This window comes from Nipponia nippon, unplaced genomic scaffold (assembly GCF_047370975.1).
Source record: "Nipponia nippon isolate SJK-2023a ecotype South Korea unplaced genomic scaffold, ASM4737097v1 scaffold_21, whole genome shotgun sequence".
NCBI classification, from domain to species: domain Eukaryota; kingdom Metazoa; phylum Chordata; class Aves; order Pelecaniformes; family Threskiornithidae; genus Nipponia; species Nipponia nippon.
Genome location: NW_028262338.1, coordinates 8,604,767 through 8,628,946, shown reverse-complemented (window position 1 = coordinate 8,628,946; position 24,180 = coordinate 8,604,767). Strand labels below are relative to the sequence as shown.

Here is a 24,180-nt window from a genome sequence, read left to right as displayed (position 1 = left end):
ATGTGCCCTGCAAACCTGCAGCTCTGTGCTGAACGTGGTATCTCATCTCTGCTCATCATAGAATGATAGAATCATTTTGGTTGGAAAAGACCTTTAAGATCGAGTCCAACCGTTAACCCAGCACTGCCAAGCCCACCACTAAACCATGTCCTCAAGCACCACATCTCCCGGTCTTTTAAATACCTCCAGGTGCCTGACAGCCCTTTCGGTGAAGAAATTTTCCCTAATACCCAACCTAACCCTGCCCTGGCGCAGCTTGAGGCCGTTCCCTCTCGTCCCATCGCTTGTTCCTGGGGAGAAGAGACCGACCCCCCCCGGCTCCAGCCTCCTTTCAGGCAGTTGCAGAGAGCGATGAGGGCTCCCCTCAGCCTCCTCTTCTCCAGGCTGAGCCCCCCCAGCTCCCCCAGCCGCTCCTCCCCAGCCTTGTGCTCCAGCCCCTGCCCCAGCCTCGCTGCCCTGCTCTGGCCACGCTCCAGCCCCTCCGTGGCCTTCTTGGGGTGAGGGGCCCAGCGCTGAGCACAGCATTCGAGGGGCGGTAAGAAAGCTCAGCTGCAGTAAGAAAGATTGACAAAGATAGAAATGAAAATGATATAACACTCAAGGAATAATCAGAATCCTCAATTATGTTTGCTGAGTGAATCTGGGAGTAAAATCTGCTGCCCTACGAATCTGACCCTGCCGGCCCTTGCCGCAGCAGGGAGAAGCCGTGGGGTGGCCTGGTGGCTTTACAAGCGTGCACAAAGCCGTGTTGCCCCCGTGCAGCAGGACCGGGCATCAGGAGCCAGTGGCTCTTTTTGTGATTCCTCAAGCCGCTGCCAGAGGCAGCTTGCTCTGAGAGAGTCCTGCCGCGAGCTTGAGCTTGCTCTCCCATCTGCGTTCAACACAGCCTGTGCTTTCCTTCTGGGGCACATCAGAGTACCCCGTCCCACTGACTACGCTGCAAAACACGGCGTGTTGTTCTCCTGCTGAGGGATCAGCTTCTCAGTCTGTCCTTTCTTTTTCTTGCTCCTTTTTCTTCTGGTCCTGAGGCTCCCTGGGGCCGTGCGGAGTGGGGCATGGGTGAGATGCTCGCATCCCTGCATGAGCAGGATGAGCCCAGTGCCATGAGCATCTGAATGCTGGAGCAGAAATCACAAAATTTGAAATTTATTTCAGGCTGCTGAAAGAGGACTAGCTGTGCCAGTGATGTTTAACAAAACATCTGTTTGCCCTGGGTCAGTAGGCACCGAAGGCAACCACCCGTTCCTGCCCCTCCACTCCCTGGCTGAGCAGCCTGGGCCTGGCTGTCAGCCAGGCTTTCGGGTCATCCAGCTGCCGTTGGTTTTCTTGGAGGCTGAAGAAACCAGAGTCCTCCCGGAAGCAGAAGAGAGCCTCACCACGTTATTTTTCTATGGTTTGTCCTGCGTCCTTTACGGCCAGGCTTTCTGGCTGCCGCCACTGGCACCTTTGTCCAGGAAACCTGGAGCCTTTTCCTCCTACGCTCGGGCAGGAAGGAAAAGCGTGGGTGACTGGGACCCCTGGTCTCCATGTGTAGAAAAGACATTGGTTGGTGCCAAAATAGTCAGTGACACCTGCTCCGGCCCTTAGACGTGCAAATAAGATATCCATGAGGATCAAGAAATTAAATCCAACAGAAATAAAGCTGTGACGCTTGCCTGGCGTTTGGTGTGTAGGCAGGCATCGGGCTGCCCTGGCTAACCTTCCCTCCCTCCATCCACTAACCAGCACCACGCCAGGGAAGGGAGCACGCGGGAGTTGCTTGCCCCTCTATCAAACCGGTGATATGCTTGTGGGGGAAAGAAAAAAAAAGGCAGCGAAAGTATTGCTTGTGCCTACACAGGGCAGAAATGACAGGTCCCGCTGAGCCCAGAGGAGCTGTGCTGCTTTCGAGCAGCCAGGTATCCCACCTGCCGATTCTCAGTTTTAACACAGGTTAAGCCCAAGGGTCTCAGCAGACAGGAGGAAAGCAGAAAGGAAAGGTTTTAGGGTAGAGCCATTAACGAATCCCTGTAAAATATTTTCTCCCCTCTTGCTATTAAAGTATTTTTTTTTTTCAAGCACTCAAACCGATTCCTCTTTTCCAGGCTCAGATTTGATGTGAAGCCCTGTTACGCTGCTTAGATCTATTTTGGATTAGCCTGTTCAGACAAGCCTGCAGGCAGATCCCATTAGCAGCTCCTCTCTCCCGCACCTTGGTGAAGTCCCTTTGCCGACCCGGAGGGTGATGAACGGCTGCAGGTGTCAACGCAGAGACAACCGGCCGCTGCGGCGGTGAGCACACGTGCAGGGAACAACTAATGCACCCACAGAGGCTGGGCAGGTGAAGAGAAACTATCACAATTAGCCAGACAACGCAATGCAGTACGTACCCACTCGTCTCTTTTTCTAGAATATTTGCAGCTTCTATTTCCCTTACTTTTAGCAAATGCATTGATGCATTATATGTCTGATAATTCTTAGGAAAGGTCCCTGTCTAAATTTTTTTTCTTCTCTGAAAGCTTTTAATAATTCAAATCCAACCTAGAAAATCACCGCAAGGGACACTTTGTCTTCTCAGCTGTGCAGTGGAGAGCCTAGACCCGCCTCTCTGACGCTGCCCTACTCAGGATTCCCCCTTACAAATTATTAGGCCTGATTTAGCTTTTATTAATTCTGCTTTTTCCTGATTTTAATCATAGACCAAAGAGACTGGCTGGTTGACATGATCCTCACCACAGCTGATCCCTCAGCCAAAATCAGCCTAAGTTTTGCTGGCCATCATGCCTGTTAATTTTGGCTAAGCTCTTCCATATACAGAGAATTATCTGCTCCATCCAGGCAGCTCTGGCAGCAGTAATTTAATGGGAAGTTACTGGATTTCAAAAAATGGGCAAAATGTAAAGATTAATCTTTCTTCCTTGTTAACATAAGTACCTGGAAAAACACAGAACTTAACTAAAATAATCACAGAATCATCGAATCACAGAATGCGTTGGGATGGAAGGGACCTTTAAAGCCCACCCAGTCCATCCCCCTGCAATGGGCAGGGACACGTACAACCAGATCAGGCTGCTCAGAGCCCCGTCCAGCCTGGCCTTGAACGTTTCCAGGGATGGGGCATCTCCCACCGCTCTGGGCAACCCCTGCCAGTGGTTCACCTCCCTCGGTGTAAAAAATTTCTTCCTTATATCCAGTCTGAATCTCCCCTCTCTTAGTTTAAAACCATCACCCCTCGTCCTATCGCTACTGGCCCTGCTAAAAAGTCTGTCCCCATCTTTCTTATAAGCCCCCTTGAAGTACAAACATACAAAGTATAAATTTAAAATTAAAATTTAAAATTAAAATTAAGTACAAGTAATATACATAGATACATGCATACATATATGTATATAAATCTTAGGGGTACACATGTATGTATTTCAAAGCAGGGCTATAGGAAATGCACGCCTTTTCTTCCCAGGGTTACAGAATTTTATGATTACTCAGTTCAAATCCTCCCACTACATAACTGCCAGGATGAAAATTATTTTTTGGTTCCTTTCCTCCTGTACAGTGTTAATTTCTTAATGTCAAATGTGATGCTTTTGACACTCATAAAAAGTATTAATTTGTAAATTAATTTATTTATAGGCTTTTCTATAGAGTTCAGCACTGTCAAGTCTGAATGCCCTTCAAAAGTTGCTAGGTGACAGTGTCATACCTCAGTCTGATGAACAAATGAGAGCTCGTAATGTTGATGCAGTGACTTCAACCAAACATCCTGCTTTCATTTTGATAGAGGCTTTTTTTTTTTTTTTTTTGCAAATCATTGTAGGTTTGTTATGAACTGCAAGCAAGCTCAAATTATACTTCTCACCAGTTATGATTTAGTTCATAACTAAGCTAGTTCATAAAGTCAATGCAAATCTTTCCATGCTGTTTTCATGGAAATCAGAGCAAATTCATGTATTTGCATGAGCAACAATATTCATAGACTGATCCAGGAAAAAACCATTTTCACACCTTCTAACCTGAATTGCATTTGTTGTGGATGTAGCTCGTTCCTTGTTTCCCTGCCTGCACTGAGGTGGAGCACAGCCGATCTGCAGTAAGCACTCCTCCTCGGTCAGGGAGACTCCTTAAAACCCACGGGTGCAGCGGAGCCAGGGTCCTGCATACGAACCAGAAACACGCGTGCCTGCGCACGTGCTTGTGAACCCAGGGCAGAGGGGTCCGTTCCGACAAGACGGGTCCTTTATCAGAACAAGCAAGTTTTTTTCTGGCTCCTTCCCAGTAGCTGGAACCGTAATAGCCAATATTAGAGCTTTACGGCAGGGAAAAGGATGAGCAGAGCAAACACCCTTTTGTTTTTTTCACATAATTTTCCTTCTTGCCTATTTTGTTGTTTCTGAAAACAAACATTTCCTGATTTCTTTCCTCCCTGTTTTGAAATAGTAAGGAGGCTACATTGACTCTGTTCGCAAGGTGTTTCCACTTACATGGAATTGGTGAGAAATGCGTTTCTAACAATTTCCCTGCAGGCAGGAACCTATGGAGCTGGGAAATGTCTCTCGGTGGGGCTCCTCTGCAGCAAGACCGGGAGTTTGAAAAGGGGCTGTCGATGGGCTTTCACGGCTTTGCCCTCCCTCTCTCCAGCAACTTTTCTGTGATCCAAATTGGCATCGATTCGAGATGTGTTCCTGTGCAGGGTAAACAGTAGCTTCGAGCAGCTGCTGATTAGCTGGGCTCTGTTCTGTTCTTGCTTTTCATGTCTAGATACCTCCTTCAGAAATAAGCAGCAAAAGGAAAACATCCAAGCAGAAGAATCGGGAGGCAAAGGAAAAGAAACGGATGGGGACTGCAAGTGAAAAATTAATGAGGAGAGACCTCATTTCACAAAGCTTATATAAAGGCGGGCTGCATCTGTGCAAGGAACAGTGACCCAGAAAGAGAAATCTGTAAAAATGTAGAGCAAGGTGCAAAACTCGTAGCCTCTTTCCCTCTGAGACGCACCGAATTCACAAAGAAGGATCCCCGTTCCTGGCCGCTGGTGCCCATCCTCGCGGTTTCTGCCTCGCCCCCCCGGCAGCGGCCGCCGCGGGAAGCAGCGGGGCCCTGGCAGCGCCCAGCGGAACGGCGCTGGGGGCTCAGCACGCCTCGCCTCGTGTGCGGGCATCGCCGCCTTCTTTTGTCTATCCAGTCATCATATATAAATATGTATGTTTTATAGAGAGAGAGAAATAAAAGCCCTTAGCTTCTGGCCAAGATGAAACCCTTTGTAACACCGCTGCTGCCCATGCAGCTGCCTGATGAGAATTCCCTTTCTGGAAAGCTTGGGATTGTTCCCAGCATAGGTGAGCAGGTAAAAACCTGTGTTTGCGGGTGCAGCAGAAGTCTGCAGAAAGTCATTCTTGCTGAAAAAAAAAATATAAAATAGCACCTGGATAGTACTAAAAAGGATGGGGAATATTTCTCATTATTTTACAGTTCAAACCCTCAAATAATGGGCGTCTCCTTTCATAGCCGATCACAGAAGACGACCGTTAGTACCTTGCACGACAGGGCTGAGATTCTCACCCCAGCGCTTGCTGCTTAATACCTGGAAAACAGGGCTTGGCAGCTGCCTGGAGGAGAGGAGCCTCCGCAGGAGCGCCGGGTCAGCGCCTGCCTTCAGTCACACCCTTGCTTACTTGCCCGTTGTCCGGAGTGGAAACTCAGGAGAATTACTTAAAATGAAAACTTGTCTTCTATATTAAGAACATCTCAGGTAATGCTAAGCAGCTCACTCTGCTATTGATGGGTCTCCAGGTATTAACCCAGCACTTACCTCTCCTACTAATTTCTCCTGCCAATCTCTGCCTTACAGTTTGAATAAAGGGATGGAGGCATCACCTGCTATCGCATCGCACAAGCTGCTTCTCCGAGTAGCATCATCCGTTAGCAGTCAGCCTAATTTGGTTGTTTCCAAACCAGAAAGGACAGCTGTCAGCCGCCTCCCAGAATGCATTCAAAGGCTATAATCAAGAAAACTTCTCCAAGAATTTGTTTAAAGCTGCTGCTTATCACTCTTCAAAAGACTGTGAAGACAATAAACCAGTCAATTTACTCTGATGGACAGGTGCAATCTGAGTATTTAGTGTCTCGTTGATATTGACTGGCAAGACTTAAAGGAGTTTGAATGCCACGGATGTCAGCTGCTAGACTGGCAGGACATGAAGCAGTGACGATAAATATTTGTACGTGCACAAGAGGCTAATGCCAGTTTATTTTCTGAGGTGTTAACTATTGAAATTAATAATGTTTAAAACTTACACTTTGTGAATCTGATCAGATTTCCCTTTGAAATAATTGCTGCTAGTTCTCATAAGGTTGCAAGGAACTGCCATACAGGAGCGGGGATTTCTCCCGATGAATCTGGTCTGGGTTCTCCCTACATTTGGCACTAACGTTTCTTGCCCTCTTCCGACTCCCCACTTCTGCCAGCGTCCCAGCCACTGATGCCTTTCAGCAGGCTTATTCTCCTGTCACTTGTGCCAGGTAGGGCGAAGGATTGTTATTTCTGCTTACAGACTGGGAGGGCAACCAGAGCGACGGCTCCCCGCCTTCCCGGAGGCGTTCAGCTCTGTCGGCATCACCGGGCGGCACCGGCGACTGATGAACCCTGAAGCGGCAGTTTGTGCTCCTACGTGAGAGCTGCCCAGGGCCAGACCCCGTGGGGACGTCAGCCGGCAAGGCAGCCTCACCCTCGCTGTTTTAGGGTATGCATGTGTTTTGGTTTTGTTTAAGAATGCTGTTGCAGAGGGAGAGACTATTAAACCATCTGTTGCACAGTTAGGTTTAGAACACTAGACGCTTCCCAAAGTCTGGTTTCCTTCTGGTTTAGCAGCACATTATCCATTTTGCTCCTGGCACCTGCGTCTTTCCGACCCGGGGACCTCTGCGCGGAGGGACGAGCGTCCCCGGGGGCTGGCTCGGGACAGCCCGGGTAGCCAGCCAGTGACTTCTTAACCTCGGGATACCAATTAAAAAATGCCCTGGAGTCAGCTCCCAGTCAGGTAACAAAACAAAAGGCCCCGGAAGGCCTGGAGAGGGATGGATGTTCAGTACACAGCAAGACCTGCAAGACCTTGCTGTTGGTGACAGGCAGATAGTTGCAATACACGGAGCTTAAGTCTTACCGAAGGTTGTTTAAAACCACTTGTGTACAGTTTCTTTTTCAGAAATACAGGTCAGTTGTTCACTTTCCTCTTCCCAAATATCTGATCATTTAGCGGAGTTGAACTATTAGTGGCTTAACAAAGAAAGAACTACACACAAGCTAATAACAGTATTTTTACAATAAATTCCCTGGTTTGCCTTTCGTGAGCTGAAACAATCTTTTCGATGCTGACAGACAATTGATTAGAGCTTGATAAACAGCATTAAGCAGACAAAACATTTCTTGAATGTGAGCATTTAGGGGATTCTGAATAATCTCCTATCCCTTATCAATCTTTAAAAGGATTTTAATTTATCACTGAACAGCATATCTAAATAAATTGCAAAACAGAGCTTTGCCAGTAAACCCTTGACTTTGACTACCTGCTTTTCATCAAACACAACTCATTTGCAGTTTAACCTATTTCCTGCCTTTTTTTTTTTTAGGTGATTGTAACTTCCCAGTATGAGAATAAAACATTATTTTACGTAACAAATAGAGCATATCTAAGGACAGACTTTCAACGAAATAGTTTTATAACTTCTGATGTTTGTGGCCATTATCAGGAAGGTTAATGTTGATAGGAATAATAGCAAGCAATAGGTGCTGCAAGTCTTACAATAAAAAAGCAACAAAGTGAATACAAAGCTTCCATGTACTGACATTTATATGCATCTATTATCCTAGTATTTGACTAACTCCGCAGATTCTATTTTGCTTCGAGATTTCTGCATTTTTACACCAAAAGCGTTGTGTGGAAAGCTGATGTTTTGAAAATGGACTGATCTCATATTAATTCTGCATCACGATAAAACTTCTGCTATGAAATATGTTTCTATTTCAGTTGATGTAGAAAAAAATGATCCATTTCTATATACTGGGAGTGATACAGAAATCCAGAAAATCTAGGCTGTAGTGAAAGCGATGGAGCCAATTTAATCAGAAAAAAAGCGGCAGCATCAAAGACTTTCCCGTTTCTGAGTAAGTGCAGGACTCCCTCTGCGCCGCCGAGGCTTCGCACTGGCCCGGGGGTGGCGGGGCTCCTCCAGCACCGCACCCACCCCTCCTCGCGCCGGAGAACTCGCTGCCTCCGCCAGCCTGCCCTTCCAGCCCAGGACGCGCTGACGACACCGCTCTCTCATCAGCGATTCCTGATCCAAGTACGAAAACGCAGCTCCCCTCAGTAGAAGCCAAAAATGATGAAGCCCTCCAACAAAAAATCCTGTATTTTCAAATGCTGTGATTAAAAATCCAGTTTCAGAAACACATAATAAATATAAACCAGAGAGAGCTCTTAAAGATGGGCTATAGCCGATTTCCCGGTACCACCTGTCTTTCAGTTTCTGCGGTTGCTAGGATACGAGCAGCATTCCCTTTCGCCACGTCTTTGGGATTTGAAGATTTACATTCCCTTACCCCCTGTAAAAGTCTCCTCCGTGGATTGCATCCGCACCTTTACCTGCGCCTTTCCTTTCAGAAAGAGCAGGTGGAGAGCGTAGGTGAGATTCCCCGCGCGTCTCAAGGCACAGACCTCAACTTACTCCAGCGGAGCACTCCTACCTTCCAACCACTTACAATCTGGCCTGGTAAATGCAACTGCTTTATTTAGAGATTAACAGTTTTGAGGTTGTGTCACACCAGGTAATGTAGACTCTTGCATAAATGCAAATAACTTCACTGTCCTAAAAGATGCCAGAAATATTTTATACGAGGGTTCTGATTTTCAAAGTGAACTTCCAAATTCTATGCTCAAATAACCTGGCTGCCTCAATCAAAATAATTTTGATGCCTAAATGGTTTTGCACTTTAGTGCTCTGCCATCAGCCTTGAACCATCACGAAGCCTCCGGGCTGGGGAAGTTATAGTCGGGATCTTATAAATGATGATTTCCATTTCCAGGACAACTGAAGATGGAGTGATTTGAGAGAAACTCATTCTTTAAAGTTCATCACTCTCACTAAGCGTGATTAAACACTATATAATTTAACATTATTTGCTGATAGAAAATCAAAGCATTTGCCCCCAGCATGCTGACATTTACAGCAGCGGAGAACATTCGCACGTTTTATGCTTATAATAACAGATGAGGTATGAAATGGATTCTGATAATGCTGTGAACACCATGGAAGTCTTGTCATTTATCACAGCATATGAGCTTGCTCTGGATCCCTACCATTACTGTGATGTGTTTCTATGCAGTAAAAGTAAAGAAAAGCTCTATTTTAGTGATGGATAGTGGATGAATCTTCAAAAGTCCAGTAAGCCGGTTCTCTTCAAGCAAGCCCCGCTGTAGTGCTAATGTCATTTCTCGCAGGGTTTTTTTGTTTATTTGTTTGGTTAATAAAGACTTGGGTAAACAAATAACTGATGTGGATTGTCTGTAACTCCTTACTGCAAAGGGATCAGATGCTCTCTTGAGGGGCTCTACTGTCTTGACATTTCTGTGAAACTATGAGGTATCACAAGTAACCTGTTATTTGGAGTAATCTCAACAAACGGCACATCAGCCTAAACTTTAAATGAATGCAAGTCAAATGCACATGTGGTGCCAGAATATTCCTTTTAAATAAGCTGCCTTCCAAATTAGTATTAGGATTTAAAATATTTATTTGGTGTGTGCTTGGACTCCTTTACGGAAAGGTGCTGGAGAGTTAGGTTCCTTTGGGTTGTAAATTTTAGCTTTGGGTTTTTTTCCTCTGAGAACCAATAGCTGCAAGCACAATTCTGGCTCTTTGATGTCTCTGGACTACATTCCCTCCTTACTGTGAAACTGAAGATTATGAAAAGGAGCAAGGAATCTTAAGAAGAGATTCCCGTAATTTATATACATTCAAAATTTTTGAGAAATCGTATTTGAATCTTTACAGCATTACCTCCTCTCAAAACAAGATTAAAGGCAAAATCGTTTTAGCCTGCTACAAGCGCGGGGCCATTCTTCACAGTCCTCCACACTTCACCAAGGACATACACGGATCCATACTTCACTCGTTTTACTCATAAACCGCATTAGATAGACACTTCGAGCCCCGAGTCACCTCTGAACAATGCTTGAAAGTAGTTTAAGGATTTTGCTTGGAAATCTCCAGAAGGCCTCGGACATGTTCGTGTTCTTCCTTTATCTCCATGGTGCACTCCCGGTCTTGGCACTCCTTAGCCCATCTGCCGCTCTATCCCACGGTACACACTAACAGGACGAAGAATCCACTCCCCTCTTCAAATCTTGATTTAGACCATGACATTACCGGCCACAAGCTGCCTAAACATTGTGGAAGAGGAACCATTCAGATCAAGCATACAGAGATGCTGTTCCTCCTAGCAAAAGTCTTTAAAGTATTAACAAAACAAGATAGGCTCTAATAAAATTTCAGTTGAATCCAGCTGATTTTACATGAGCTTTATTGACCTGCCTGCAGCCTACTGATCTACATTTGTCCTTTTTTGAATAAGAGCAATAAATGTATAGGAGTTTCCTAAATGATCTGCTTGAGGTTAAATAGAACAATGTTATTAAAACAGGGGGGAATAGCAGCATACAAAAGGAAGGCCCCAGGTGTGCTTGGACTCATCTTCCAATGTATTGGCTACTTATTTTAAATATTTTTCAGTATTTGGGATTAATACATTCTTTCCATTTGAGGTTCTTTGGACGCCCATCATCTCATGCAAGTACGATGCCCAGGAAGACTAAAACTTCTGCTGACCCACTGGAACGGCCCATGGCACTAAACCACAGCAGCTACTATATCAACGCATTCAACTGCAGAGCCCAGCTCTTCTTTCTGGCTGGCTTCAAACTCCTCCAGAGACTGCAGGCAAAATGGAGAACAAGATCTGAACAACTGAAAGCATAACCCAGAGCTCTGACAAGTTTCCTGTCAGGGTTATCTCAAGCAGTTGAAGAGCTTGTCTGTGGCTGTTGCGCCACCCTCGCGATGAGGGCAATAAACTGCGGCAGAGAAATAGTCCCGGGGGCTGGCAGCGATCCTGGGTTAAACTGCTTCCCCTCCCCCGGCCCATAAAGATTTCGATTCAGCTTTGTGGGGCTGAACCGATAGCAACAAGAAAGCAGCAGCTCAGGACTTGGGTGCTGTGCAGTCAAGGTCAAAATTCAGTTTCCGTGGAGCCAAAACTTGACCTTTTGGTTATAGCGATGATCATTCATACATCTCTGCTCTGCTGTTGAACTAACATGGAAAGGAACCTGCGAAGTACGCCCGGAGGTGGGAGCATACTTCAGTAGCTGCGCTGGGGATGGTGGATCAACAACCGTCGCCTTCAATGCCTTCAGACAACAGACGGCTACCCCTCTGGTGTTTTTGGAAAAATAATGATTCCGACTCTGTTCAATCTCAGTCTTGTTTCCGTAGCTGAGAATAATCAGGTGTTATATTAAAGAGCCGGGCACCAAGTTCTGTTCACAGTTGTCTCATGTACTGATAATTGCAGCAAGTTCCAATCACCGGCAATGTCAAAAGTACTTTATAGATCTTCAGTGTTATTTGGTCAGCTCTCTAAATCCCACCCTCTGTCATCATTATCTTCAAGAGTCTCTTGTCTCCTCTTTATATTTTTATTCATCAGTGCTGCTTACAAGTACCTCATCATGCCACATCCTGGCAGCAGTCACCTTACCCCTAAAGCAAACAGCTCTGTACTCGCACACCACCTCAAACTGCAATCAAACAAATGAATTAAACATTGCCGCATCAGCCAACAAAGCGGCAAAATACAGGCAATTCATCCTTGGGAAAAGCGGTTTCTGTGCTGGAGCACGTCGCACACCTATCTCTACATAGTTTAATACCTGGTTTTGTATTTCTGAGATATACAAGAAAAGAGAACAAACTGGATTCCTCCCTCTATCCCGCCTGAATAATTGTGGATTTTAGACTGCAGAGTTATTGCTGATATCAAGCAGATAATCAGCTACAACTGTCGAAGACCACATCTCCAACTTGCTGTGCTAAGACAGACACAAAGTATAGACATGCGCATGCATTTCTGCACCTTGCATTAAAAAAACCCGAACAACTCGCCTCTGTTGAGAACACGATGGATGGCTCTTCACTGACCATTGCAAGCAGCCTGGGACTGCGTCTGTTCCCCAGCCAATAGACCTGGTAAGTCAGCTCCCGTTCACCTCTATAGGAGTTCCCACCTTCAGTCTGCGACGGAAGTATAGTGCTGTATAGCTCAAAGCACTGCTGCCTATACAGTATAATTATTATAATAATACCACAGACCAAAATAAAAAGTATGCGGTAATTTTACAAAACCCCATTAATTTTAGTGTTTTATAGTCCAAGCGTGTGAAATGTTGAATATCACCAGAGGTTACGTTAAAAAGTGAGACATCCGTTCTGTTGCGAAGCATTCACATTAGAACTAATGGAACATGTACCTTGACAGTATTGTTAAATATGTCTTGAAATAAAAAAAAGCTATCTTGGAAATCCAGTTAGGTCTAAATAACCCATTTAGTCAATACACTTCCCCTCTTGCAAATAAATTCATTGGAGGGCTTGCTTTCTTACTGTAGGCTTGCTTTAATTGGAAAAAAAAAAAGTTTTTTAACTCTAGATCCTACTTCTCCAAGGGATTGACAGTCTCAGCTAACTTACCTCATGATCAAAGGGAAGTGCCCGTTCACCATCTTTTTAAAGTGAGACAGTTCACGACCACTGCTTACCCGGGAGCACAGGACAGATCACACCGTTTAGCAGTGAGTACAGGTCCTGAACTGTGGCAGCACCTGCTTTGCAGGAGGGGGGGCAGCACTGTCACCCAGCAGGAGGGGCATCGGGGAGAGCTCTAGGAAGCTGTGGAGCCAGCTGGGACGCAGAGGCCAGGTCTTGCCCGACGCTGCCTTTTGTTTCTGGTCCTTTCAGCTTTCTCTCTCCTCGAGGACCAGGGATGCTTTGCCTCTACGTTGCACACTCCCCAGGTAAATCAATCTATTGGACCGTTTTGTTATCATCTACCACACAACAGAATTAACAGATTGTAGGTCTAGCTGTAGAATTATTTAAGGCAGCCATGCAAATTTGGATTCTCTCTTTCTTTTAACTGAAGTAACTGTTTTTGGTTACAGCCTAGAAGCTACTTAGAGAGGGACTGTCTTCCACTTCTTCCATCCCCTGACATAGCAGGGACTCCATCACTATAGAGCTTTTAGGGGCTATTTTGCTGGAGATCATAAGGAATCCTTCCTTCATTCCCCTTCTTAGAAGGGCCCTCTCTTTAACTACATGCCATTTCTGAACCTAAGCCCAGCTGTCAGGGCAAAATGCCTGGTAGAACGGTTTTGCAGAAGCTGTGATGAGAAAACGTGAAATTAATTCTTGGCTTTGAATTCAGGAATATCTACAGGTCTTCCAGATTTGCTTAAACATAACCCGGCCCTTTTCCATATACGCTCAGTCCCCGAGGACATTCAGATAAATTTGTTACCTAGTTTTTATGATAAGCGCTCCTACAGTGTGGCCTGCTAGATAGAGGAGTGACCTCTGAAAACATGAGTTTGCCACTCATGGATGACAACAGGAAACCAATCCTCTGCTCTGTTTTTGTCCTCTCAGCAACACACCAAGTCGTGACCATATTACATTTATTACTATAAAAAGACTTCACATTTTGTAATAAAATGTATAAGAAATTGGCATCTTCTTTAAGTGCAAAGGAAATGGACCACTTAATGTAAAAACATGGCTGTGAATCATAAAGGCTTGATCTTAAGTCTTGTCACCCAGGGTCTATTCCCAGCTAGTGATCAAACATTTGACCCATCTCACACTCCATTAACAATAATCTCAGCTATGCCTAAGTCCCTTCATTTTGTACGTCATGCAAAAAATCTCTTTCTGAAGTGTTTCACAGCTGACAATTAATACTTTATCAATTGCAGTTCTATGTGTGCTCTTGCTCTGGCTATCGGAAATCCCAGTGGCAGATACGCTACTCAATTTAGCCCGAGTTGCTTTAAAGTGACATCTTGAAGACTCTAGTTACAGTAATTATTGTAACACACAGAAGTTAAATGAGTATTTGCTAAATAGGTTATTAAACAGATCACACATTGTGATAGGTAGTAAACAGCTAAATTAATAGAGCATGCATAAAAAAGGCTAAAAACCTACTTAAATCAGAACCAGTGGTAGATTCACAGAAGTAGAGGTGGCTTGAATTTAAAACATAGTTAAGATTTCACCCCACACTGTGAAGAAAAACTTGGGAAATAGTCTTACTAGTCAACATTTCTATAAGAAATACCAAAGTCACCTTTCATTGCATTGCAATAGGTAGTGATGACAGTGACATTTTACAGTTTTTTTTCCTGCATCTTGTTGCCCTGAGATGCTGAAAAGGATGAATGCATTATGCATGTTTTGGTCATTCTACACCATGTACTTACTGCAATGTGATTAGCGACCTTCATATATTGCTTGTCAAAATCTCCATTATTGAGAATCTCCATCAACTACTGAATGTAACCAACTGTGGGGAGGAGCATGATTTATACTTGATTCAATGCAGCAACACTACATATTAATATAGAGAATGGAAGGGAGAAACCGCATTTCTAGATGAAAAAGCAGGGACAACTTTGGAATTCTAGAACATAAATCCTTGAATTTGGCTTGTTATACCTGTCTACTTTTGTAGGTATGAAGAAGTAGACTCCACTTATCCCTGACTTATCCTGTCAGTTCTTGTAGTTCAGTATTTGCATTCTTCTACTTCATAAACTCATTTGTCCTTTTCTTAACAGTATCAGGTCAATCCACTGCCTGCATAAAAATACTGAGCTTACTGTTCAGGGAAAACAGACTATAGACCTGATATTGTTATATGCATGAAGTTCATATATTAAAAACTGGAACATTCTCTAGTCTCTTTTTGATGCTGTTATTCTGCAAATGCATTTAGTACCAGGAGGTAACATTTTTTCCAAGCAGAACTGTAATTTTTAAGTTAGTAAGGTCTTTTTAAGACTTTGATAGTAAAAGCTAGAGTGGGATGTGTTGCTGTAAGACTTGGCTTAATATAGAATGGATTCTCTTTCTATTACCCCAATAACATAATAACATTGAAACATCACTAGTACAATTATTCCCTGTTACTGCGAAAGAAAAATATTCCTCGATGAAAGAAAGTAATTGTACACTTCTCAGCAACGGCGTGATGCTCATGTAACATTCCTCTGATCAGGCAAAACCAGGAAGATCAAGAAGTCATGTAATGACAAACCTGAACTATATATGCACTTAGGAAAAGCTGCATATTAGAGATGTTATTGCACTACTCCACATGCCTCTCTCTCCTTTTGTAGTGACCATCACGGTTAAGTACAAATCGACTTTTTATTTTCCCTATGGTATCCTTCTCCACATGGGCTGTGGATCCCCCTTCTGAATGTTTCTTCAGAGTGTCACTGCACTCACAGATCGCTGATGGCTTCCATGGTTAAAACTGCTAGCATTATCTTTAGTCAGTTTGCCACTGTCCTGTCCAGGAGGTGCTACCCTGCTGGGTACAAGGGGGCAATGGCCAGAGGAAGGTCCTGCTGAAGAGTCTGTAGCAGTAGATTCTTTCTCTGCCCACCTATTAAAGAAATAGTAGCCTTCTTCAGCTGTCCATTTCCTGAGAGGATTCACTTCAGAGGCGGAAAGTCCCTGACTTTCTGTGTCTCCATGAGACACAGCTGCTGCCACTGGATGTAAAAATGGTGACACACATAAGTGGCTGTTGTTTTGGTCAAGGTCATCATTAGATGCAAGTGATGCTACAGGTGCACCAGAAGTAGTTTGTTTTCTTGATCTCAATTTCTGGATTTCAAGATCCTGTTGCCCTTTAGGAAGTTTATCCAGTTGCTGTGCTTTCAGAATCAGAGATGCTCCAAAGGTTCCTCGTAGAGCAAAAATAACGAACCTGATGAAAGAGAAAGAGAATGGATTGTGTTACCAGTAGGTTCCTTCCATAATCTGCATCACGTAACACAAATCCAGCTGCTAATTTTCCATTGCTCTACTGGCATCTGCTAGACACCTTATACCTGGTAGATGGAAGTTGACTCCTGCATCTTAATGCAACATGCAACTATACACTTACCTTGACCTGTCTAGAGTCAACTACACATATATAAGTACTAAATAAATGATAATAGAACCACTTGATTGCTGAACAGTGCAAGAAAGATACACAGAATGCGGTATTTAAGGAGATTGAGATTATATACTGCTAAAACAGGCTAAAGGAGGGATCTTAATTTGACAGATAACATAAACCCAGAAATTTAAAAACCTCAGCTTGTGGATTTGCTCACGAAACAGTAAAAAAAGTGTCCTATCTGGCCTTTGCAGGACAGAGGACTTGTGTAACTATATATTGTGTGCAGTGAGAGAGCACACATCCTCTCTCCACGTCATGTTAGTTTTGTCTGAAAACCAAGGTCTCTTTCAAAGCATCTTTCTAATAGGATTTGACCTTTACATAGATGGCCTCAATATGCATTTTAAAACAAACATGGGGACTCTCTGAAATTGCATTAAGGAAGCTGCTGTCTTTGCATCCTGCTGCTAAATGTATGCATAAGTAAGTATAACAAGATTAAAAAGCCTAACAAGCTAGACTAAGTACAGAAAGGGCTTTTAAGGCAATGGATTTCTCAGGCCTATCTGCACAAGCTGGTCAATCCCATGGCATTTCAGGTCTGGGAACTGTGGAGTTGCTAGTTATGGTTGGGCAGCTAAGAGCACAACCAGAGAGTCCACGTCTGTCGGTGTAGATCTGGTGTGGATCATATTGTCCTCTGTCTTTCCCCTCGAGTTGTCCTCTGTTATCTTCCGTGCAAGTTGCAGGTGGACCATACAGGAGGACAGAGAAGGGAAGGAGAACCGTGTCTGCCATCCCGTGAACTGCTTTCACTTGCTCCTGCCCTTCCCAGAGCCCTGCAGGCTGTGAGACTCAGTTACCTGCTGGGCCTCTGCAGGGCTTCCTGGCAGACAACAGTCTGCCTTCCACAGCTAGAGAAATGTATCTGGTTCGTATGCTGAAATCCTCCAAAAGACCCAGTGCCTTCCCTTGCCAATGAATGAACATGAAATTCAGATCCCTTTATCTCAGACTCCAGGGTTTCAGTACCTAACACTGTGCTGTGCAGTTCGTGTCCCAAAACAAAGTTCAGAGGCAGTTTTGAGATGCAGATGCACAGAGGATGCACTGCAAAGCACTGCCAGACACCGCTCCAGGAGAAGCCTGCACGCAGGCAGGGCACAGGCAAGGCCCCCCCCCGAGGGCCTGCAGTGCCTCAGAAACGTCAGCTAGCGCAGAAGGCAGTGGCAAAGGGAAAAACGGAGGAGAGCGAGGATTTTAACAAAACCTCTTAGAAAGAAACCAGAATCTCAAGGCTCCAACTGGTTTCTGAAGGAGACAGGGAGCGGACAGCGCGGTGAAATGAACCAACTGAAACTTAAAATTAAGTGCATTTTAACAAAGGGTGGTTTCACCACTGCTGTGATATGCTGACACAGCTAAGTTGCAGCAGAAACTGGGGGCTGGATATTCTGTGGACTGAGGACTCCGCAGAAAATAATCTGGGGTACCTACATGAAGGAGCAGCAGCTCTCCAACTTTGAACATATCAAGATACAAATCTTTTAAGCTCAGTATCCTGCTGAGGCAGCAACGATCTTAACCTTGCTGAATTCCCAAGATGGAGATACGAGTTCTCTACCCACGTGTTTGGTGTAGCTCTCAGTAGAAAGCTCAGGGTCAAAAATGACACTGTGAATCAGGGCTGATACGCAAACAACAATCACACAGGAGCAAAACAGACTGGAAAAGGATGCCCTGCCTAGAAGACATGAGACCTTACTGAACTGTGTGTTGTTTATCCTGACCTGAAGTTATGTAATGTAACATGAAATCACAAGCATCTCAACTCAAATGGGGAAATACTCATAATAATTTGAAGAAAAATATTATGTAGTCTTGAAAGGTTCCTTTTCAGACAAAGTTAAGGCTCAGATTCTAATGTCTTAAAGCACTTACAAAATCAGATACTAAAAATATTTTCCTGATTCTTGCAATACCAGTGTGCTGCACTACTTCATGACTGTTAGGATGAGAAGGAGACTAGCAAGATAGTCAAACCAGCCCATTTCCTTCATTGTCCAAGCACAAATAAAGATTGTAAATAAGTGGTGCAACTCAGACAAAGAATATCTGCTTAAAGAATGATTAAGGTATTAAGCACCAAAAGTAGTACGTTTACCGTATACATACATGGGAACAGAATCATTATGTTTTTCAAACCAGTTTTTTTCAGCAACCTATCAAAATAATTATCCCTCTCCAAAGATTGTTCAGCCTCAGTTAAAGCTATCTTTAACATTTGTCACACAGAGTAAAACTACAATTCTGGATGCAGAAAATTATTTTATATAGAAAATGTTCTTAAATTTGGCTTAGTAATGCACTGTAATGTGCTTAAGAAACAGAACACATTTTGTAACTCTCAAAGCACACAGGAATATTTCAAAGACTTGCCTTCTAGGCTCGATCAGCTCAACAACATTGTGTTTATGATAGTGAACAATTACGTAGCAGATTTGTACTGGTAAACTTTGAAGCACCCCAGAAAGAAAGGTCTTCCTGATGGGAAAACAAAAGCAGCAGATATATAGTGACTTATCTAGGGTTATATAACTGAAGAAATTAATGGTTCATGAACTGGAAAGTTGAACCTAGGCAGCTGACTTCCACACTGATCACCTATCCCTGTGGAACACATGTAGCTGACATATCACATATCTATACACATCATTTTTGGTATTTCACTCAAATGCCTACAAATGCACAAAAAGAAAATGGAGAGGAAAATAGTGCATCTTTCAAACCTTGGCAAGAGCGCGATGACCGGGGTAATAAGGCACAGTAGATAGAAGGTGGGGTCCGAAAGCTGTTTCTCCATAATCCAGTAGGGGTTGGTGGGAGGGTTGCAGACCACGCAGGTGGCATTGTAGATCAGAGAGAAGACGAGGTAAAACACCACACTGCCAATCATCGTTACCAAGTGGAACAGGGTCTGTAAGCAGAATTGCACGAAATGACAGTGATGCTTATGAGACCCTGACTCTGCGTGTAAGACAGCAGAATACAAAGACAGATTGGAAAGAACGTATCCGATAGTCCAGGGTACTGAAAAGTGCAGTAGGAGAAATACCTGGAAATCAACTTACAAAACCGACAGTGACAGTGAATACAGTTCTTTAAGAAACACGTCCTCATATACTGAAGTATGTACAAATTGCGTACTGTCCCGTCCAAAGGCACAGTAGAAGCAAATTCTGTCGCTGTGCACGCGAGGGTCTTATCCTGAGGCTAATAATCAATTCTGGCACATTGTGCAAGCTCAGTGCATCTGTTACTTACGTTTCGTGACGCAGAATTCAGGTAAATGACTCTGAAAGACAATGTCATGTCTACACAGTATGCTATTTTCAGAAAAGAAAAATAGTCATGTGAACAGGACAGGTCAAACACATACCCACGTTTTCATTTCTAGAGCCTGGTGCAAAAGGATGGTCAGGAGGGAGATGGTATTGATGGGGTTTCCAAAGGAAAACACATCTATGTCAGAGTTCTCGTAGGTCTACAAAACAGACAGACAGGCTGTGATGAACCCTGACTATTCAGAAGTGAATTTTTCTATTTTTTAAGGAGGATAGGAGAATGAGAATATTAATGACCCCAGTACTTACCAAATAGGGGACGAAGAAGCAAATGAGGCTCTGATAGAATGCATCCAACATCGTAATAATAAAAGTTGACAGCTTGTATATCTGCAGGAGTTTATAGATAACAGTCATTATGACGGGACACACATCTTTAGTCTGTCCTGCAGACATAATTGCTGTCTGTTTTTCTTCCATTCAGACTACTGATTACAGCTAACTGGTCTCTCCTCGTGAGTAAATGCCTCCTGAGCAGCTGATTTAGACAAAAGGCTTATCTCTGAACAGGCATTTTCTCTGTGTTAACTAAAGACAGACCTTAGGAAGATTAGCCAGTCAACTAGGGGTCTCAAAAGCTGAATGTCATGAATGCCCCATCCCTCCCCAAAAGACCCCATTCCTCAAATTCTTTTTCAAACAAAGATCTTCCTAGGACTATAGAATTGGTCAAAAATCCTTTCTGTTAAAGTTCCTTCCATTGAAACATCTATTTTGTGCCATTTTAATTTGACTACTTGCCATATTTAAACTTATCTAGCCACCTGTGGGGCCACAGCTCCTGTGGAGTGGGATGCATTACTGGAGTGACAGAAGGCTGGGCTCCTGTTGTTTCAATGCAGACAAAATGCCAAAGCAACAACGACTTCTTCAAAATGGTAAAGAACATATATGTTGCATACATGTGAGGTCCAAGAGCTCCTAAGGAAAGGGATGGGAAGTCCTACAGAGAATGCTCAAATTCTGCACTCCCTTGCCTAGGTTTTTCAAAACATCATTAAACACGATGTGAACCACCCGTGTTCATCAGTGCTAAAAATCACAGTCCAGGATAATGAAAGTAGGTATTAGGAGAAAAAGGAGGAGAGAGAAGAATTCCTAAGTACCCTGCAATTTTGTGATTTAAAACTAAGGCCACTTCAAATTTTGCTCATTAACATTTTCATAATTTCCTATTAAAAATGTTAAGGCAATTTGGGAATAAGTGCTACTGTACTGTATGTATATGCAAACCCAGGTATGTATGTCTGTACGTGTGTGCTCCTCGCAAACATACAGAGATCAGACTGGTTCTCTAAATCTGACAGGCAAACTGGGGTAAAAACATAACATATTTCATGCATGTTTTCTGAGGGTTACCAACACTGACCATTCTAAGTAAAAGAAGTAAATAAATGAAATAGTTCATGCCTGGAACAGCCTAGACACCAAACTGTGACAAAATCCTTTCTGTATTAACAGGTGTATTTCTCAACCTGAGAGTAGAAAAAAAATGTTGGGTTGTTTATTGTTTTAAGGGTTTGCGTTTTCTTGTCACTTTTTGCTGTAATCTTTTTAAACAAGCTTTGCTTCTTCAGTAGGTTGAGACTGTTTGAAGCACCAAATCTGAGCAGCATTTAATCAGGGACTAGCTAAACTATTTTACCCTCATTCATTACATTTCTTATCCTGTTTTATTTATTTCCCCCTATTTTCTATATATACAGTGTGTACATATATACATACACACACACACACACACACACACACACATTTGCTCCATCATCTCTTCTTCAGATCAGAAACACCAAATACAGGGCTGATTCGCTAGCACATCACTTAATTATAACGCAGCATGCTGGTACCAAACTGGATTGCTCCATATATTTAATGGCAGAATAAACCTTCCCATTTACATCTTCCAACTATGACTCAGCCTCACTTTCAGGAAGCAACTTCAATCATACATTCTTTACCAGTTCTTCTGACAGCTACAATTACACCTTCTTTTAGTGGACATCAGTAAACTAGAAACCATAAATGGATCATTTGGTTCCAAGTAGGTCTAAACTCTTCCTTCCCTCCCAACAAAACCAAAAAACCTGTGGTCCTTTGGCTTATCAAGCAGCTGTTTCAGCATTCAAGACATACCTCTGAATTTTGTCCATACTTGTACAACTCCGGCAAACCTAGAAGTGTTTCTGCAGAAACATCTCTATCCAGGACTCCAAAGAGAAGAGGGGGCACCGAGGTGAAAAAGAGATTGAAAAAAATCATCTGCCAGTAATCTATCATTGTGCTGCCTGAGAACCCACAGAAGAACTGGTACCAGAAGAGCAGGCTGACGTAGCTCTGTGGAGAAGCAAATACAAACACGACATCCTGTTACAAGCTGAACCGTGGCTCCCCATATGTGCAGAAGCACGTTCTTCATGCTGATGTGATTTCATGTCTCTCTGGGTCGTGGGAGTTGTGAAGCTGCACCTTGCCTGTGGCCTCTCCCTGACGTCCTCTTCCTTTCTGCATGCTGTTCCCTACTGTTACAGCTGATCTGGACCCTTTAGCTTGCAGTGCATAGATGGTCTATGTTTCTCATAGTTGCACCTATGAGGTCTATGTAGTACCTTGGTTATTAACGGAGTGTCCCAGGAATACGTTACTTTGGTTAAAGGTACCGTCAGCAGAGCGCTCTGCATTTTATTCTATAAAGCAATATATCTTAAGGGTCTACTTCACACTGATCCACTGTGACACAGCTTTTAAAAAGCCACTAGGTTTCTTTAAGAAAATATCAGAGAATAATTAAGTAAACTGTTCACAGCTCTGAGCACCGGTTCTTAAAATTCTTTTACAAACTGGTTGTCCGTGCGGAATCAAAGGTCTCCTGCTCCCTAATGGTACTGGGGAGATAACAGAACAGCAGCATCCCAGTCTGGAGAGCTGTTTCGCATTGCAAATAAATATCCTTTGAACTCTAAAAGGATGCTCAATCACAAAAAGTTTCCATTTCCACTACAAATTTTAACACTGATAAGAAGTAATCCTTATTCAAAATTATTAAAAAAAATACAGATACTTTGAATTTTAAGTAAATAGCCTTCCATGCTCAGAGCGTATTTCATGTCAAATGGACTTGTTTGCACAGTCTTGTAGAAACTGTATTACTACCAGGTTTTTCTACTTTACATTATTCTTCAATGCACAGCTCATTTGCATATACATTAGATTTTTAATAAAAATGCCAGATATGACTTCATCATTACTTGCAAGTGGTTCCTATCAAATTAAATGCAAAAATTCAGAGGTTTCACAGGCAACCAATTCCTAGTTCAGAGTCATCTTCTATATTCTAGCGCTAATAATCTGCTCTTCCTTATGCAAATTTTATTTTGAGGCTCATGGGTATTATTAATAAAGTTTCTTGAACTACCATATAAAAGTTACTAAGCCTTGAGTCCTTCTTCCCTCTGGAATAACGCTATTTCAAAATATATTCAGAACCCTTATTTCCCACAATGCTCTGTGCAGCACATTACTAAGAAGCAGGTAGCATACTATAAACTTGCAAAGTGAAGAAACTGTAGCTTCATAAAAAGTAAGAGAGTATAACCCGCAAAAACCCAAACCAAAACACCCCCCCCCCCCCCCCCCCGCCCTGGACTCAACCCTTGCTAGGATGAAAACTTGCAGAATTTTAATAATCTTACCACATTTTTGTAGAAAAAGTAAATCACCATCTTTGCCAGGCGAGCGTAACACCAATGTCCGTGGACAAGAAGCAGTTTCTTGAGATGCTTAAATCGGGATATGGCGAAGTCGCTAGCCATCACAGCCTTTGGTAAAAAGAACAGAAGTTAATTTACAATATATCTTTTTCCTGCCCAATATGATGAAATTTGAACAAGGACATCGAAATGATTTCCTACTATTGAATATTGTAGGAAAAAAAAAAAAACAACCAACAAATCCTTGAGAAAATAGCTGGAACTTTCTATCTCTCCACAACTCTTCATCTTAGGAGAATGAGGAAGGGGGATGCGTGGGCAAGAATCTGGGGCCGAAAACACTGAAAGAAATCAACAAAACCTGGAAATGCAGAGATGATTCAGAAACCAGATGCTAACCTAACACTGGACAGGCATCTGCTAATTTTCCAGGCTTGTGAGCCAACACACGTTTGTCCATGCATGCTAACTGCATATTAATTTACGACAGTAATGATGCCAACTTGCATTTTTAGGATGACACTCAAGAGGATAGGGCTGCTACGAAACTTATTAAGCTGCAAGAGACCATGTGACAAAAGAGAAAAGGAAATAAACTGAAGGGATACCTGCATGCCTTCTTGGCCAGATATTCCAACTCCAACATCAGCTGCTTGAATCATACTTACATCATTTGCACCATCACCTAGAATGGGAAGACAGGAGGGAACAACAAAGGTGCAAGAAAGGGTGCTAAATACAAAACGCCTATATCGGAACAAGAAAAAAAAACAGCTGTGCTGATAAACAAAGGCTATTCTGTACTACC

At 43.3% G+C, this 24,180-nt stretch overlaps 1 protein-coding gene across 2 annotated transcripts in view; it reads right to left on the bottom strand.

The window, feature by feature from the left end:
* Positions 1 to 13,885: 13,885 nt before the first annotated feature.
* ATP10B (ATPase phospholipid transporting 10B (putative)) overlaps positions 13,886 to 24,180 on the bottom strand; it is a 51,324-nt gene continuing 41,029 nt past the window's right edge. For both annotated transcript variants that reach the window (XM_087759934.1, XM_087759935.1), the window contains 7 exons: positions 23,981 to 24,057; positions 23,355 to 23,480; positions 21,799 to 21,999; positions 19,918 to 19,998; positions 19,704 to 19,808; positions 19,054 to 19,241; positions 13,886 to 16,084 (listed from right to left, as the gene is read on the bottom strand). In XM_087759934.1, coding sequence (XP_087616060.1) covers positions 15,577 to 16,084; positions 19,054 to 19,241; positions 19,704 to 19,808; positions 19,918 to 19,998; positions 21,799 to 21,999; positions 23,355 to 23,480; positions 23,981 to 24,057 — 1,286 coding nt within the window. In that variant the 3' untranslated portion in view covers positions 13,886 to 15,576. The remainder of the gene's footprint in view (positions 16,085 to 19,053; positions 19,242 to 19,703; positions 19,809 to 19,917; positions 19,999 to 21,798; positions 22,000 to 23,354; positions 23,481 to 23,980; positions 24,058 to 24,180) is intronic.